This window comes from Hippocampus bargibanti, linkage group LG12 (genome assembly GCF_051943395.1).
Source record: "Hippocampus bargibanti isolate YZ-2025 linkage group LG12, ASM5194339v1, whole genome shotgun sequence".
Classification (NCBI taxonomy): Eukaryota; Metazoa; Chordata; class Actinopteri; order Syngnathiformes; family Syngnathidae; genus Hippocampus; species Hippocampus bargibanti.
Genome location: NC_142745.1, coordinates 8,649,404 through 8,666,922, shown reverse-complemented (window position 1 = coordinate 8,666,922; position 17,519 = coordinate 8,649,404). Strand labels below are relative to the sequence as shown.

Below are 17,519 nucleotides of genomic sequence, written 5' to 3'. Positions count from 1 at the left end.
ACATTCTCCATTGTCTTTCATCCATTGTGTGAACAACGGCGGGTTACACCATACAGTTTTTGGCAGAGCGGAACGCAAGGTGTGTACACCTGCTGCATTCAACTGCAAGTAATAACAAAGATAATTTATTTCCTCATGGGCGTGTACGTGCTGACAGGATAGGTGTACCGGCTTTGAGACACACTCTTAATTTTCATGTCTTCTTGCCCTCCCTCCATTCACAACATGGAATTCTGTCAGCTCTGCTTCGTGCTTTTGGCCGTCTTGGTCACTGGTGAGTTCTGCTTTATTCCCTCTTTTCTTATTTGTGTAATTACAGACAGTGTTGTGTGTCAATAACATGGTGGTCATGACATTTGATGTGTCACAGGATTGTCCAACTTAATTTGACTGAATGACAACTTGAGATATGAAGTTGTGATTTTTGGTCTTAGGAAAAAAATAAAACCCGAAACTGAACTTATTTTAACTTTTTTTTATGTTAGCTATTAGACAACACAAATGACACCATAACACATTGAAGGAAAAGTTAACATTATCATGATATATTTTCAGTGCAATTTAATAATTTATTATATTACTCAATATTATCGATTCTTTCTTTTCCATCTAATAGCACCGCCCTTAACCTTTATCGTTTTTAAAGTTGATCCTTATTAATCCTTAGATTTTACTTTTAAATTATCCATCAATTATTAGAACTGCTTATCCTCACGAGCGAGAGTCGCAGGTTGAGTAGAGGCAATCCCAGTCATCTTAGGGCACTCGGCGAGGGACACCCTGAACTGGTTTACCGATCGCAAGGGTACACAAGCAACCATTTGTGCTCACAATCATACCAAAGGCCAATTTAGAGTTTTTATCGGCCTCCCATGTATGTTTTTGGAATCCCAAGTACCCGGAAAAAAACCCACGCAGGCTTAGAGTAAACCTAAAAACTTCACACAGGAGGGGAATTGAAACCTGCACCTCTTTGGACATGGTTCAATCACATTCTACTTGATGTTAATTATTATTAATGTGTATGCGTCAATCATTCTTTACATCAGGGATGGGCAACCAAATGATGAAGGCGCGGACCAGTTTTCATCAGTATTGCTGAGTGGGAGCATATAGTTTTCCTCACCAGTTGTATGAAAAAATGACCTTTTGAAAATGGACAAATTACATGTGTGCATATACATTTCTTACTGATTGAAACAATTTAAAAATGGGTTAAATTTACTCCATTGATTTTGTCAAGTCATCGCGATTTGTGACGGATGGGGACAGATCAACTCATATGGAAAATTTAAAAACAAACCAAAAATAGTCTTTAATAAAAATGAAGATTGTGTAATCGTGTCATTCAGTCAAACCAGTTTGGATTCCCATGATGTTTGAGTTACTTCCCATTACCTGAATGTTTTTTAATCTGATGTATTTTTTCCATGAGTCTAATATTTTTGTTTTATGTCCAACAAGCCCCACCCACATTCTTGAAATGTCTCTGCTTTTGTGTTCTGCAGGTGGCGCTGGGCAATCGGATGGTGAGCTCCGTTTTCCATTCAACTGCATTTTAGAACATGACGCAAAAAATGATTGGTCACCCTTTCATTGGGTGTGGGTGTGTGTAAGGTGTACCAGCTACAAATGTGTGTTTACATGTCCACACGCAGTCAAAGAATCTTATCACAAACCTTGAATTGACAGCCTCAAGTTTATTTTATTCATTATGTAATTCAGAGCTGGAGTTACCTCAAGGTACTATAGAGCAGGTCTTGAACTCATCGGTCTCACGTTGGACCTCAAATATAGCGTGAGGTTCGGTGTGGGGTGGCCTTTTGCCTCATTCGTTTGGGTAGAAGGAAAATGATCGAGCAAAGGTATTTCAGCAGCGTTAAAGGACAACCGACAACATTTTTTGTTTCCTAACTGACATCAGAAAAATGTTTTATAGCATATAAAATACTCAAAACACACAGGCTGATATTTTAGTCAAATGCAAAACAGCAATAAAAATGAGTTAAAGTCTCCCAAAACTACTTCAAAATGACCCTGGAAATTGCGAGTTTCAGAAGGCCCCGCCCCCTTGTTCGTGACGTCACGCCAAGACGTCTTGCCTCATTCGGCCATGAGGCATTCCGATTTTGCGTTAATGTGGATCACTCAGCAGTCCGACGATCTCTCACCATGCAAATGTTTGCCTTGGACATTTTCGAAGGGTTGTTGAAAACGGACGAAAGCAAACCTCCCTGGATCAGTTCTTTCCAAAACATCAGGCATTAGTAGCTCTTCCAACGGTTGAAGTTGTGAAAGGTCATGAAACGTAAGTTTTGGGATCAGTGCCAACTGCACGAGTGTTCCAGCTATGTGTCCTCGAGTACACCGGAGATAATTGACAACTTGTCAATCACAACAAAAACCTAATTCTGTTACGTGTGGTAATGCTAATACGAATTCTGAATGCGTGTGTGTTTTTTGTGTGTGTTTGATACAGTATGTGGCACAGTGTTGGTCAATTCCAGGATTGTGGGCGGTGAGACGGCACCCGAGGGGGCCTGGCCCTGGCAGTTGAGCTTGCACAGGAATGGCTTCCACATATGTGGAGCATCGCTGATCACCAACCAATGGGTGCTGTGTGCCGCTCACTGCTTGACAAAGTAAGGCTCTCCCCACTTGGAAGTACATTGAACCACCCTTTCCTTCCTTTCCCCACATAATTTAAACTTATAAAACGACATTTAAATGGACTTTTGAAAGTTCAAGCCATTGTTTGACCATTTTTGTTATTTTGCTCTGAGCGCTGCAAGGTGGCAGAGAAACCGTAACAAATGCTAACGCATAGCATCAATGTGTTCATGGTGTTAAATGTACCATTGTGACATCTTCTTTATCGCCATGTAAAAACTCGTGTATCAGTATTATACTGTTCTCAGGTGGTCAGTGCAAACGCACCTGAAGGAGCAGCATAATGACCAGTGAAATGAAGCAAAAGGTATCTCTGTCCCGACTGGTACGATGATGTCACCGACTTGTGTGTATGTTAACAGCACGGCCGTCTCCAGCCTGCGGATATTTCTGGGCCGCCAAACCCAGGAGGGCACCAATGACAACGAGCAGGAGCGTGGCGTGACGCAAGTCATCCTCCACGAAGATTACAACCCTAATACCAACGACAATGATATTGCCCTGATTCTGCTCTCCTCGTCCGTCGAGTTCACCACCTTTATTCGGCCTGTCTGCCTTCCCGTTCAAGGCACTGACGTCCCAGTTGGAACTGAAACTTGGGTGACCGGATGGGGCACGATAGACTCTGGTGGTATGTATATCTATTTAGCAAGCTCCATATGTTCTGTAATTCTGTATTCTTTACATTTTATCAAATAATTTACTCAATTAGATTAGATTAGATTACCCTTTATTAGTCTCCCAGTGGTTACATTTACATTTCACAGCAGCAAAGTGATGAAAGGAAAAGGAAACAAAAAGAAAAACAAAATCTAGGAGCTGCTGTAAAGGCAGCCACTCTCGCAGCATCATCTTGAAGACTTTTGTTTTGTAACACAACACAAAAGACACAGACAGTCAGTCATTCAAACTTAAGAACCCTCTTTGTTGTATGAAGCCGTTTTAGATGAAAGACGAGAGGATCAAAGCGTCCTTTTCACCAGTGGATCAGTGACGTCATGATGAAATGTGCACTTCTGCTACAAGCTAAGTTTTAAAAGCAAAAACAACACTGTAGCATCCATTGACTAAAAGAGACTGTCTCACATCTCCTGTCCCATGTAATCCGCTTCAATTCCAAGCCGCGACGTCAGTAGCCGGCAACTCAGTTTGCATCCATGTTTGCAAACTGCCTTTGTTTGTTACTACGACAGCAAGAGAGGCCAAGAGCAAAGTAACAACAGAGGCACTGATCCTCTGAGATGAGCTTTATCGACTTTGAGCTTTATCAGACTGTTCAAGAATTTGTGGCCATCTTTCGCGGGAGTGTAATGCAAAGCTCCATTTAACTGTGCCCATGAGTGGGGTATTCTTTCTTTTGGAATCGTAGAAGTGAACGGCGGCTTATTTCCTAATGAATCCCAAGTGAAATGTGCATGCTGTCTTTGACGTTGTTGAAGAAAAAATAGACTTTCATTTTTAAAATGGCTACCTTCTTGCCTGGTTAGTCCCGCTGCCGTCGCCGCAGGCACTACAGGAAGTGACCGTTCCCGTGGTGTCCAACAGCGACTGCAATGCTGTGTACGGGATCATCACCAGCAACATGATCTGTGCCGGCACCGAAAGTGGAGGCCAGGACTCATGCCAGGTGAACTTGCGTCACCATATATTTAATATTTTAACCTCACTAACACTTACTTCTATTGGACGTTTTGTTCACTTCTAAATGTGTTCATAATAACTGTTATTCATAGTTTACATTTTAAACCAACCAAGAACTCCAATTCCAAAGATCTGCGATTTATTTTAATTTCAAACACCACCATTGATATAAATAATATATAAATAAAGTTCAATGGAAAATGGATGGGTGGATGATTTATTAAATATTTTTATAAAGGCACATTATGCATGCACACCGTTGAAGAAACTTTTTAACTTTCACAAACAACATAGGCTAAACTTTTGTCCCTCAATTTAGATGTGTTACTTCAACATTGACATTAGTCAATACATCGATGAAAAGGTTTCTTCAGTCGTCAAAGAAGTACAGACGACGGCTGAAGAAACCTTTTCGTCGATGGACCACTCCTGTACGCCTGAGAAAATACCCAAACGTATCAATTAATACAGATCTTCCCCATTGACGAGGGCTTCGGCGCCATCTTGTGGCCTGGTAGATCTCTATCGTCTGTAGAAAGGGCAAAAATTTGTGAAATTGAGAATTATCTTGAAAATGGGAGGATAGCTCAAACTTTGCCTTTTTTAGTTCATCCAGAACACTTCATCCATGCATCTCTTAACAACTACATTTCACTTTCGCTGAATATGCTCAAATGGTTTTTAATCTGGGATTACGGGGCCTTCTAAGGGTCTCCTAACCGTAATTGGAGTGTCATAAAATGTCATCATTTTTATCATCTCGGAAATACCCCAAACGTACTGTGAGACATTCTAATTGACAGAATGACTTGACAAAAACATGTCACTGTTTGCAGGGGGATTCCGGCGGTCCGTTAGTGAGTAAAAACAATAGTACTAGGTGGGTGCAACTCGGCGTGGTGAGCTTCGGACGAGGATGCGCATTGCCCGACATCCCAGGAGTCTATGCCCGAGTGTCCGAATATCAGACGTGGATCTCGACACGGATCACTGGCCAACAGCCGGGCTTCGTTGAGTTTGTGCCTGGCACAGCCACCACAGGGGGAGCTACCATAGTGTTCCTTTCGGCACCTTTACTTTTTACTCTTCTGCCGACAATCTTCACCTCCCTAGTGCTCATGTGATGAGTACAAACATTACATTACAACATTGCATTATAGGAAGCTCGCTACTGTAAACTCATTTGATTGAGTTGTCTAATGAAGAATGAATTCAGCCTTTTGTTTTATCTCTTAGATTTCTGTTGATCACAAACAAACAGTGATATTTGGCTTTTTATTGCACTTGGTGATTTTACATGACATCAGTTTTGAAATGTAAGCATGCAGTCACAAAGCTCAGCATGACGTTTTTTTTGTTCACATGTTCACCTCATGTAAAGTTTTGCATTGAATTACTTTTAGACGTGAAGTTGTCAATTGGAATGTTGAGCACTATTGTGAATGCTGCAATCTGGGGTCCGAAAGAAACTGTTCTCTTGCACTGTTGTGATATTTGAAGTTCTGAAAGTGTTTTTATGATTATTCCTTAATGTTAAATAATGTTTGTATTACTCAACTTGGGGTTGTTTCTCTGTAAGTAAATTGTGTGAATATTAACATTCACTTTTGTTCTTTTACTGTATGAGGAGTTCTCACTGTTTTTTTTTCCTTCCACGTCACCTTTGGGAGCTGCTTACTCCCTATGACTTCAAATCGCCACGATGGAATTTCGCGTTGGCTAGGACGACTGGCCCAGTCTTGACTGGTACGGTACCAGTGTCTATTCAGAGTACACCCTTTCTGTAATTTACCCATATTACACAAATTATTTGGCAGCTGCTAAGTACAATCTGTGCCAGCACATTATAAAAAATACTATAATGTATTTTTTAAAAACTGTTTTTTTATTGACCTCTATTGGTAAAGTTTGTTCACGACACCTGATATCTGTTTTGAGAAGCTACATGCTCATTATTATTATTAGAATACAGTATACTTTTGGGGCTTTAAAGTTTGTTTTAATGCAAACTTTGATAGTCGGTCATAATTGTAAGACTTGGACCATTATAAAAGAAATGTCGGTGATATCCTAGTAAATGTTCAATAATTGGCCAATTCCAAATAGACTATTTATAAATGAACACTTTCATTCCTTGATTCAATACAATTTTGGATTGTTTTTCTTAATACTGTTTTAATATGTAATATGTATGTGTGGATGTACAGCGCTTTGTGCAACATCCAAAATCCATCCATCTATGCAGGGGTCGGGAACCTTTTTGACTAAGAGAGCCGTAAAAGCTAAATATTTTATTACGTGTGTGTACCGTTTATGTTGTAAAATAGTTACAAATGCTTTTAAAAAGTTATTTTGTAGACTGGGAATGATTTACATTTGTTTGCAGTTCTTTACATTGATTATAATGGGAAGTGCTGTTTTGGTTTTTGAACAAATCAGTTTTCAAACAGGTTTCTGGAATGGATTATGGTCGAAAACCAACGTATCACTGTATACGATTGAGGATTACTTTTGCTGGTTTGCCGTGACAATAGCGATCGGCGGTAGCATTGTCGTTGGCTACTAGCAGTTGAGACGCACTGGATTTGAGCCAAAATGGTCTTTGTAAAATCGGTTCACAATTTTGTAAACCTTTTTTTCCTGTATAAAATTTGTGGTATGCCGTACATTATTTGAAATGGTTAAAAAAAACGTCTAAAATACAGGGGAAACGTATAAATTGACTTTTGAAGGGAAGATGGGTTCCCTTCCCTTCCAAAAAAATCTAAATTGGCCTATAAGCAATAATTTTTACCCATTGAAATAAAATGTCTTTGAGAGCTTTGAAAGGCGCTTATAAATAAAACGTGTTGTTATTATAATTGCAGGTAATCTTTTTGATTTGCGTTTGTTTATCATACTTTGAGCTTTCTTGGCCACCGTAGCGCGAAGCAAAAAGCATACAGGTCGCTTCAGGGATGAGAGCAGAGGCGATCTGGACTCAGGCGAGAACATTTCAGCTGCTTGGTGGAGGCGAGCAGCACGCGCACTTCTGATTGTTTGGAAATGGACCACCGGTAACAGTCAACACACATGATTCGGAACCATTTCGGCTCCCATTCATCCGGACATAGATTTTTTTCCCCCCGCATCGGATTTTTCTCACCCTCAAACATTTTTTAAAGAATTCTGCTGGTTTTTGTGTCTTTAGAGAGCCTTTTTGCCGGGCGAAAGGTTTAGCGCTGCCCTGTCTTGGAGCCATGGGCTGCACGGTGAGTGCCGAGGACAAGGCGGCTGCAGAGAGGTCCAAAATGATCGACAAGAACCTCCGGGAAGACGGAGAGAAGGCGGCCAGAGAAGTCAAGCTGCTGCTGTTAGGCAAGCCTCGATTTTTCTCACCCTACATTTAGGTAGAATGTGTCCCGGTGGTCATTTGGCAGGCAAAGCAACATTCGCTGACCACGACATTTGGTACACGTGTTAACTTTAATGACGATGTCATTTTTATAACTATGTCCTTGCAAAGGTAATGATGCTCGGTTTTGATTGACAGTGTCAGTCTTACTCATTTTGCACCCACATGATGCTCTCATACTGAGTGATGGTGCTCATCATTTACCCCTACTTTATTGCTCGACCACTGGGATGGGCAAATATTTATATAATGATACGAAATAGAATTAAGCGTGCATGTAAAAAGGATTAGTTTATGTCTTTTAATGAGAACAAATGATACTTGACTCCTTCATAATGTTACGATTCATATTTATATTGATTATAAAGAACAAACCAATTAATTATTTGATCAATTAAAAACAAATGTGGTGATTTCAAATATATTTTTATTTAACATAAATACTCTATTTTTTAGTTTTATTGTTAATGGTGTCATGAAATCAAAACATGAAATTCAAATGAATGAATACATATACAGTATAAATATATTTGTATTTGACAATTACGTGGAAAAATGTCAACATGATGAAATATTTGACATATTTGAAAATCAATTAGTTCAAATCAATTGCACTCATGTGTACATTGTATCATTTGTAACGCTTCAATAACATCAACTCATTCACTAACATAGGTGCAAAAATGTGTCCACTCCAGTGCCAAGGTTTTTGGCCCATAGAATATTGAGTTTTAGAACTACATGAACATTCACTGCGGCGTAAGAAACCTCAGCCTCTCTTCTTTCATCAGAATAAAGAGTTAATTCCCAAGTTATATGGGTCTGGAGTTATCTGAGCTTGAAATGGGGGGGCTGTATAAAAGGCAAATGCTGCCCCCTCGTGGAAGGGAAAAACATTGCCACAGGTCTGACAGCGCTATGACACCCCCGCAAGAAAAAATAAATAAAAAAATCTGAAGAAAATCAGGAATGGCGATCCACATCATATTTTCAATTCCTGAATAAATTTGGGGATGACAGTGAATGAGTTAATAAAATTATATCCATGTATTTTTTTACAAAAATATTTTAATTACTGTGTGCAGTCAGTCAGTTACTTATTAAAATAAATGAATTGAAAATATACATGAAAATCAATGAATACATATTTATATTTTGGAGAATAATGTTCATTAAAATGACTAAATGAAACAAATTTACATGACCTGTTGAAATTAAGTTATCAGTGGGCGTAAATAAAGAAAGATGTAGGCCATATGTAGTCCTTGCACCATACTTTACCCATCTTTGTTTTATTGAGTCATTAGCATATTAAAAACAGCTCTATGTAAGAAGTATATTTGCACATTTCTACAGAATACAATCACATCGTTATCACAGTAGACAGCAATCCAACCTGGCTTTTATATTCAAATACAGTCAAACCTCGGTTTTCAAACGTCTCGGTTCTCATCCCATTCGGTTTTCAACCAAAAATGTCATATTTTTTATGCCCCAGTATCCAACCGAAATTAGGTTCTCAACCAAACCGAGTGCATCTGAATGCATCACTCGACTACCCTCCGCTTCCTTATACATCACTTCCTTATATGTCACGTCTTCCTCAGTGTGATCGACGCATTAATATTGTTGTTGTTTTATTTTTGCGAAAATGCAGACATGTTTGGTTAAGATCTCCTGAATGGTATAATTTTAAAGCAAGCAGAGGATGGTTTGAAAAGTTAGTGTTCCCTGTGTTTGCCCAAAGACAGCTGGGATAGGTGCCAACACGCCCCGTGGCAGAAAGAAAATTGGTGAAAATAAAAGTTTGTTTTTATAGAATTTTACACATGACCTGCTCTATTATTAAGTTTGTATCCGGTTTATGCGATGAAATTGTTAAAAAGTTGTTTTCTAGACTTTGAACGGATTAAGATTTTTTCCATGTATTTTAATGGAAAGTGCTGTTTCGGTTTTTGAACAAATCGGTTTTCGAACAGGTTTCTGAAACGGATTATGGTCGAAAACCGAGGTATCGCTGTATTCTTTTGAACCAATCCCACTTGACCTGCCTTTGCCACACAGGTGTTTATTTTTGGCTCACAAAAAGTTAAAACTTACAATACAGTAATTAGCCCTGTGCTCTAGATGATTTCAAATCACATTCACCCCACTCCTCGTTTATCTTTTCTTATCATGTCCAGCTCCTAGTGTGCAAAAGTGTGTATACGTACGTTGCAAAGTGGGAGGATGCTTGGTTTCGCGAGAGTGTTGGAGGACGTGTGTCATCTTGCTGTGACAAGCTGTTAACGCAAGCCAGGATAGAGAGCTACAGGATGGCTAGTCAGCTGACAAGTCAATAAGAGAGGCCAGCAAGAGAGCGTGTATGTGTGTGTGTGTGTGTGTGTGTGTGTGTGTGTTTGCGTATCTCTGTGAGTGAGCGTGCACGTGTCCTCTATCAAGCCCACACCAGCATGTCTGCGCTCCTACCTTTGTGTGAAATCCTTAACAAGCACCCTGAACATTATGTGCTAGGTGGACAATCTCAGAACTGATCTGAATGTGGAGAAGCGTACTGTAAATGATGTTCAAAATGTTTCCAGACGTTGCTTGGCAGAATGAAGAGACAGAGACGATTGTCCCTTTTGCTCCTGTAAAAGCGGCACTCGTGTTGAATGATGAAATGTGGGAGTAAATCTCACTTGTACTCTTTGGCATTCGACTCAGCATGACTCCGACTTGGTCTTGTTTTCACTCCCTGGTGCTTTCTACTATCTTTGTGACTGCTTTATTTCATGTATATGATAGCTGTCCATGTTAAGCGCTTTGTTACAGTTTCAGCTGTTGTTAAAGCGCTATATGAGTCAATATGTATTGTATTGTGTAAAGTGAAATCACACTTTTGTTTCTAAATGTATTGTACATATTTGAAGAGATTTCTGAAAAACCTTAGCAAAAACTGATTAGCATTAAACTGTGAAGATTTAAGGAATATTTAAAAATATTAATTGAATAAACCTTGTACTCCGGTGCGCCTTATACGGTACATATGGGAAGTGTGAATCTTTCCCCGAAACGTCACTCTTAGTTGAGGTAAATGCAAATGGCCAAATGCAAATATCGACAGACCTTAAAGGACAACCGACATCACGTTTTTGTTTCTTAACTGACATCAGAAAAACGTTTTATAGCATCTAAAATACCCAAAACACGCAGTATGATATTTTTATTCAAATGCAAAACACCAATAAAAATGACTTAAAGTGTCCAAAATCTGCAAAAATATTGAGCTGTGAATTGGGCATTTTCAGAAAATCCCGCCCTCAGTTCGTGACGTCTTGCATTTCTGGAGAATCAAAACAATGGCTTCAGATTCGGAGAATATGCTTTCTTGTTACACCTCCAGTTATGAATATGATTCAAATAGTTCTGAAGAGAAAAGCATACATGTTTGCAATCGATTAAAGAATTTATTTGTGCCATTTTGAGGCAACATTGGGGAGAAACGGATCACCAGAAAAGAGGCACAAAATGGCGACCTCCTGTGGCCACCTCCGTTTCCACAGGCTGATAAATTCCTTATATGGAGCTTGGACACCCTCTTCTGGCGGCTTTTGGTTGCAACACAAGGTTTTCGGATGAAACAATAGGGGAAAATACATTGACATGGTGGAAGGACTGCTACAATGTGTCTTTTCTTCGATGTGGGGTGTTCCTTTAGTGACGTCACGTACGGACTCGTCACCAACTCAAAAACAAGACTTCCTGAATATTCAGCGCGAGTCTTAAAATGTAAAATATAGCTATATTATATATATTATATATATAAGTCATTTGAAGCCATTTTACAAATTATGGACACAACTTGTCCAGAGACGTCGGTTGTCCTTTAAGGCTTTGTGTAGAAAGAAGGTTGACACTCATTAAAGCCATAGACAGAGCATAATTCAATAGATGCTCCGATTGTTTTCAACTCCTCACTTGTCGCAGATGCAGCACAAGACCCGGTGAAGTACTGATCAGAAGCAAACAAACAAAACCTGAAAATTTCCATTACAGCTTTTGAGTCAATAAAGTCCTAAGGCCTTCATGTGATTCGGCGTTACATCTAAACGCTTCCTCTACACGGTTCCTCCAAATTGGATCCTTCCCCATTTTTCATTTTCCAGTCACACTCCCATTATCGACAGCATTCATAATTCAGGATGAAGTCTAATATCACCTTATTTTCCTACTTGGTCTTTTACATCACACTTCTTTTGTCTTGAGGAGCGCACAAGTGGCAAAGTCTTTTCAGGACGAGTATTCATCAAGATGCTCTGACTTTTGACTCCAATCTATCAGCGTAATTGCACTTGATTCCAGAGTCAGCTGTTGAAAGGTATTCGATGATTGTTTCTATTGACTGACAAAAAAAGACGCTTTTCAGCTAAATGGTGGATTGTGATGATCCAGATACTTCCAAATCCGTGTTATCAGGAAGATTAAACAGTGCAACCTAAATAAAATGCCGTATGTTACCTGTTATTATGAAATAAGCTATCAGTGCTAGCTATCAATGCTGTTTAATTTTTTAAACAAATGCAATGTTAATATTTCAATATTCATCACTGTTGCATGTTTAGACTAGTGCAAGCACATAGAACATATTAGCATCAAGACAATTTGGACATTGACTTCCTCCTTCAATGAAATTGGAAGAATTGGCCAAGTAGCTGCCCAACTGCAACCCAACAATCTGTTTCTTTTTTATGTGGTTGCCATGGTTATACTCGCTTCATCTATCAGGTTTTCCAATGCTCATTTTAAAAAACAAGAATCACGAGAAACAGAAAAACAAGCAGGCAAACAAAGTACTTGCTGATCAACCTGATTCGGATCATGTTTTTTCATCCCATTCAAGTTGTTGACTCTGACATTTCCAAGAGCTGCTTTACATTCCGTTCATCATTGTTAAATAAAACCGACTCCAGTGGATATTTTACATCTGATTAGATTAGCTCAAATCTCGTCATTGCATTTGTTGAACCGGAATTAAAGGGAATTGTTCTGCTCCTGTGCATTCACGGGCAAAATGCTAATGAAATCAAATATAACAGCTCTACGAATGATGATTCATTTTGACGAGGTAAGCAATATGTTTAATGCAGTCGTTGGCAATTCAATATTATTTTATACATAGAAGCAAATTGCTTTTAATGGATGAGAGTAAATGAAACGCTACATTTTCACGAGGTGTGAGTGTGAGTTTGGAAGGTTGTTTGTCTCTCTTTTCCCTGCGATTGGCTGGCAACTGGTTCAGGTTGTCCACCGCCTACTCCCCGAAGACAGCCGGGATGGGCTCTGGCACGTCCCACAACAATGCTGGGAAAAAGATCAGAAAATGAATGGACGAATGAGACTGAATTGGAACGTGTACCTAATGACGTTTCCATTTTGTTTCATTATAATGTTTGCTCACCCAGAGATTCATTTGGAAACCACTATTGTGTCTCAATGTTTTAACCATTGTCTTGTCAGTATTTAATAAACGCAATTTTTGGAAGTCAACAATGTTGCGGCGTGAAGAGATAAAGAAAGGCATTTACGAGGGTGACAGTCAATCCACAGCCGCACTTGAGAAGAAAAAGTCATTTTCTACTTTTGTATTTCTTTAACTGATTCGGAAGAAAGTAGGGAAAACTGTTCATAGCAAATGAGGTCACACCTTCATATAGCAACAATTAAAAACGCTCTACAAGTGCAAGTAGTGCCAAGCCTCATTTGTCTCCCTAAAGATGAGGCATTAGGTCAGCAGTAATGAAACATCAATTCTTCATTCCTGAAGAGGCAGTAAGCTTGTCGTGTCCTAAAAAAATGATTTGGTTTGATCTGGGAGAAATGAATCGTATTCATTGTTTGAACCCAACCTCAGAGACACACATCACCGTTAATGCATTCGACCAGCTGTAAGATTAAAGCGGCATCACTGTCAGATGGGATGCCGTGCTATGTCGCTCATATTGTAATGGGCTTATTTATATATTTATTTTTCTATTTTTTGTGGCCTGCCCAAACCTTTTAGGCATAGTATTATTCTGTTGCAGGAAAAAAAACAATCAGAATCATATCTTCTATTTTAAATGACTTGAGTAAGAAAGATCGAAAGCTTCCTTCGCACATTTTTCAAATATTGATCACAAGTCCATTTAAATAGTTTGTTGAGATGTGTATGTATGTATGTATGTATGTATGTATGTATGTATGTATGTATGTATGTACTGTATGTATGTATGCATGTACAGTATGTATGTACAGTATGTATGTATGTATGTATGCATGTATGTATATATATATATATATATAGAGCGAGAGAGAAAGAGAGAGAGAGAGAGAAAAAGACAGAGCGAGAGAGCGAAAAAGACAGAGAGAGAGAGAGAGAGAGAGAGAGAGAGAGAAAAAAAAGACAGAGCGAGAGAGAGAGAAAAAGACAGAGCGAGAGAGAGAGAGTCCTGCACTACAGTCTAAGTTATGTTCCTTTGCGCTGGATCAGTTTATCAGCCTCTCTGAAGAGCTCGTCAAGTGTTGCCATCGATTAACGATACACATTCTCTTGATTAGCGTGATTCATTGGAACTCTCGCAAGGGAAAGTGTGTATTGATTTCCGTCAGGCACGAATAGTGCACGCTTGGCGACTTTTGACGCGTGGCATGACGCACAACACCATTGGGCTGTGCGACTCCGATGTGAGTCATTTGAGGAGCTCACGGATGTCTAATTACACCTGTAAGGATAAAATGAAGCTTTGGAACCATTTGAGGATGGCATGTGTCACATGGTGCTTTTTTACCCCAATGTGTAACAATAATGTTGCAATGCTAAACTGGCCTTGGTGCACTGTGATGCAGAAAGGTCTTATCTGTCCGAAATTGTTACTACTCTTATGCTGTCTCTGCAGCCTCTCAATGGTGTCTTTAAACGATTTTTCTGGGGGAGGGAAGGGACACATCCTATCTACCTGCATTCCCAAAATAGGAAGAATTGTCTGCAGTATATCTGGTTGTATTTATTTACAACACTGCAGGCCGGTGCAGCAACCTCTTCCTCAGCGTCGGGAGATCCTCCAGTCGCTCAATTGAAATGCCAGCCACGGCGTGATCAACAGCCCCCTAAGGGATCAGTTGCTACCTCTTGCAACATGCTTCACTTTGATCTAGTATCACTGACATCTTCCAAATGACAAGGATTAGACAAAGAGCGTCGTCTTATGTCTCGTGTCTGAAGTTGCCAGTGGTGAGTCATTGCGTTGCTTGGTGTGATGAAGCAGTCAAGAGCAGTGCCGGTGACACCCACCCCAGTGGCCACAGGCATGCATTAAAAACCAGATTAGCCGTGCAGAAAGACGTGCCATGGTCCAGATGTGTTCACAGGAAAATGACCCTAACCTTACTGTACCGGATGGTCATGAAACACTACTACCTGAAGTCTATGCCGCAGTCTGTACACCTCAGTGCGAAGCCACTGGGAGCAGTGATTGATTATAATGTTGAGGTTTTGTACGCATGTCATATTACAGCTGCTCAGGTTGCTGCTGTAATTATGTTCGCCGGAGCCTTTTCAAAGATAGTCACCTCAATCTGTCAATTAGCAGCTCTGTGCTTACGCTGTACAATGGCGCATATGCTCCAAAGAAGAACCAATTAAGAGACTTCACATTTGGGTTGAATGCACTTGACTTTGTCCATGGTGGTAGAGTCAGAAAAACGTATGGCATCAAAATGAATGTAGTGTTCTGTTGTGTCTTGATATACAAATATGTGATCAACGCATCTCAAATTTGAGAGGCATTGCCATTGGCCAATATTTCATGGTGAGGTAAGAATGGTGACTCGGTGGTCAGTACATTTGCTTCACAGTTCTGCGGTTCTGGGTTCCAATCTCTGCACTGGCATTCCTATGTGGAAAATGCGACATTTGGATGAATTTTGTTCCGCAAAATAATAGCAATGCGAGGTTCACTGAAGATTCCAGATTGCAGATGCACCAATTCCATTTTATTTGTCAGAATTCATCTCTTCACTTTGGAGTACTTGCCGAACGTCGGACTGTAATTGTAATGAAAAATCCATTCATCCGTCGCGGACGTGCAGGAGCAAATCACACCTGTCTTCTGGGGGTAGGCAGCCAATCACATGACACAAATACACAATACTCACAATCGCACCGATGTACAACACACCACATTTTAAAACAAAGAAATAATATTTTAACAAACTAATTGTTTCTTTTTCAGACCCACAACTTAACAATGCCAGTAAAAACAAGCTAGTATTATTTTTTTGTAGCAAACAACGTGCTTGGTTTGTTCTGCTGACTAACATGGTTTCCATACAAGTCAATAATGGCTATTTTAAAGTTTTCCATCAATCTTTAATGTTTTCTCCATGCAGCGCCTTTAACTCATTCCCTGCCTGACGTGCAAAATGTGTCCACTCCAGTGCCAGGGTTTTTGTCATTGTCATTCAAATTCCAAGACCAACACAATATTGAGTTTTAGGACTACTTAAACATTCAATGCAGCGTAAGAAACCTTAGACTCTCTTCTTTCCTCAGAAAAAAAGTTAATTCCTAAATTATATGGTTCTGGAGTTATATGAGCTTGAAATGAGGGCGACTGTCCAAAATACAATGAAATACATACATATTGGTTTATATAGCGCTTTCACAACAGCTGAATGGAAAGTGCTAACATGGAAAATGTGAAATGCTGTCACCTTGTGGAAGAGAAAAGCATTGCCAGAGGCCATGGCCAGCGCTTCATCAGCACCCAAACAAGAAAAAAAAGCGAACAAATTTGGGAATATCGCTCTACAATATATTTTCAATTCCCGAATAAATTCAGGAATTACAGTAAATGAGTTAAAATTAAAGAGGAAACGTAGAAACAGAAATCTGAATGGAACAGAGTGATATTCCTTCAATCAATCCCAGCAGTCACAATGCTGCATGAAAAAAAATAATTCATTATTACCGCGGTGGCTTTAAGATGCATATAATAATAATAATAATAATAATAATAATACATTTAATTTCTAAATGCCTTTAAAAACTCTCAAGGACACTTTACAGTCATGGGATTTTTTGTGCGGGGGAAATTAAGCATTCAGTTCACGTACATCCCATGTACAGGGAACGCTATTGAGGAAACAGAACAAAGGGACGAAACATCGTGTACACTCAACGCAGTCTGCTTCCATGCAGAGACCAGCAGTGGATCTCATCTTCTTCCGAGCACAAATGCTGACCTACTTTCATCACTCCAGACAGTATAACGTACTATAGCACCCTCAACTATGTACCATATTTCTGCCGGCTCTGCATATGTTGCCTGCTAGTGCCACCCACCTACAGGGTATTCTTAATGTGGATCTTTGTTTTTACTCAAATAAAAAACAAATTCACTTTTGCATAGACTCGGTCAAAGAAAAACAAGAAGGGTTTTACCTGACGATATCTCGTACTGACTCATATAAATATGCTAAATCCGTTGACAGGCAGAACAATGCAAAAATCTTAGGTTTGATACTGTACTACCTCTACCTGTATTATATCAACTTTGTATTTTTCTGACAATGAATCATTTATTTCTCTAGACACATCAGTGTAAACTCTCAGTCGTACAGGAGTGGTCCATCGATGAAAAGGTTTCTTCAGCCGTCATCTGTATGTCTTTGAAGGTGTCGGATGACGGCTGAAGAAACCTTTTCATCGATTTCTCTAGACAGGTAAGGGTTTCTTCAATCCAGTCATGCAGCAGAATGAGTCATGTCGTGCCCACGTAATCATTGATGTGCA

The 17,519-nt window shown here is 39.6% G+C and overlaps 2 protein-coding genes across 2 annotated transcripts in view; both read left to right on the top strand.

The window, feature by feature from the left end:
• The first annotated feature begins 210 nt into the window (after positions 1-210).
• Positions 211-7,182, top strand: LOC148890338 (serine protease 33-like). The gene is made up of 6 exons (XM_089010732.1): positions 211-274; positions 1,509-1,529; positions 2,480-2,642; positions 3,033-3,301; positions 4,158-4,297; positions 5,148-7,182. The coding sequence occupies exons 1-6, from the start codon at positions 226-228 to the stop codon at positions 5,433-5,435; spliced, it is 930 nt and encodes a 309-aa protein (XP_088866858.1). The 5' UTR covers positions 211-225; the 3' UTR covers positions 5,436-7,182.
• Positions 7,183-7,242: 60 nt separating this feature from the next.
• The window catches only part of LOC148890337 (guanine nucleotide-binding protein G(i) subunit alpha-2), a 33,889-nt gene continuing 23,612 nt past the window's right edge, over positions 7,243-17,519 (top strand). The window contains exons 1-2 of the mRNA XM_089009696.1: positions 7,243-7,367; positions 7,502-7,668. Coding sequence (XP_088865822.1) covers positions 7,357-7,367; positions 7,502-7,668 — 178 coding nt within the window. The 5' untranslated portion in view covers positions 7,243-7,356. The remainder of the gene's footprint in view (positions 7,368-7,501; positions 7,669-17,519) is intronic.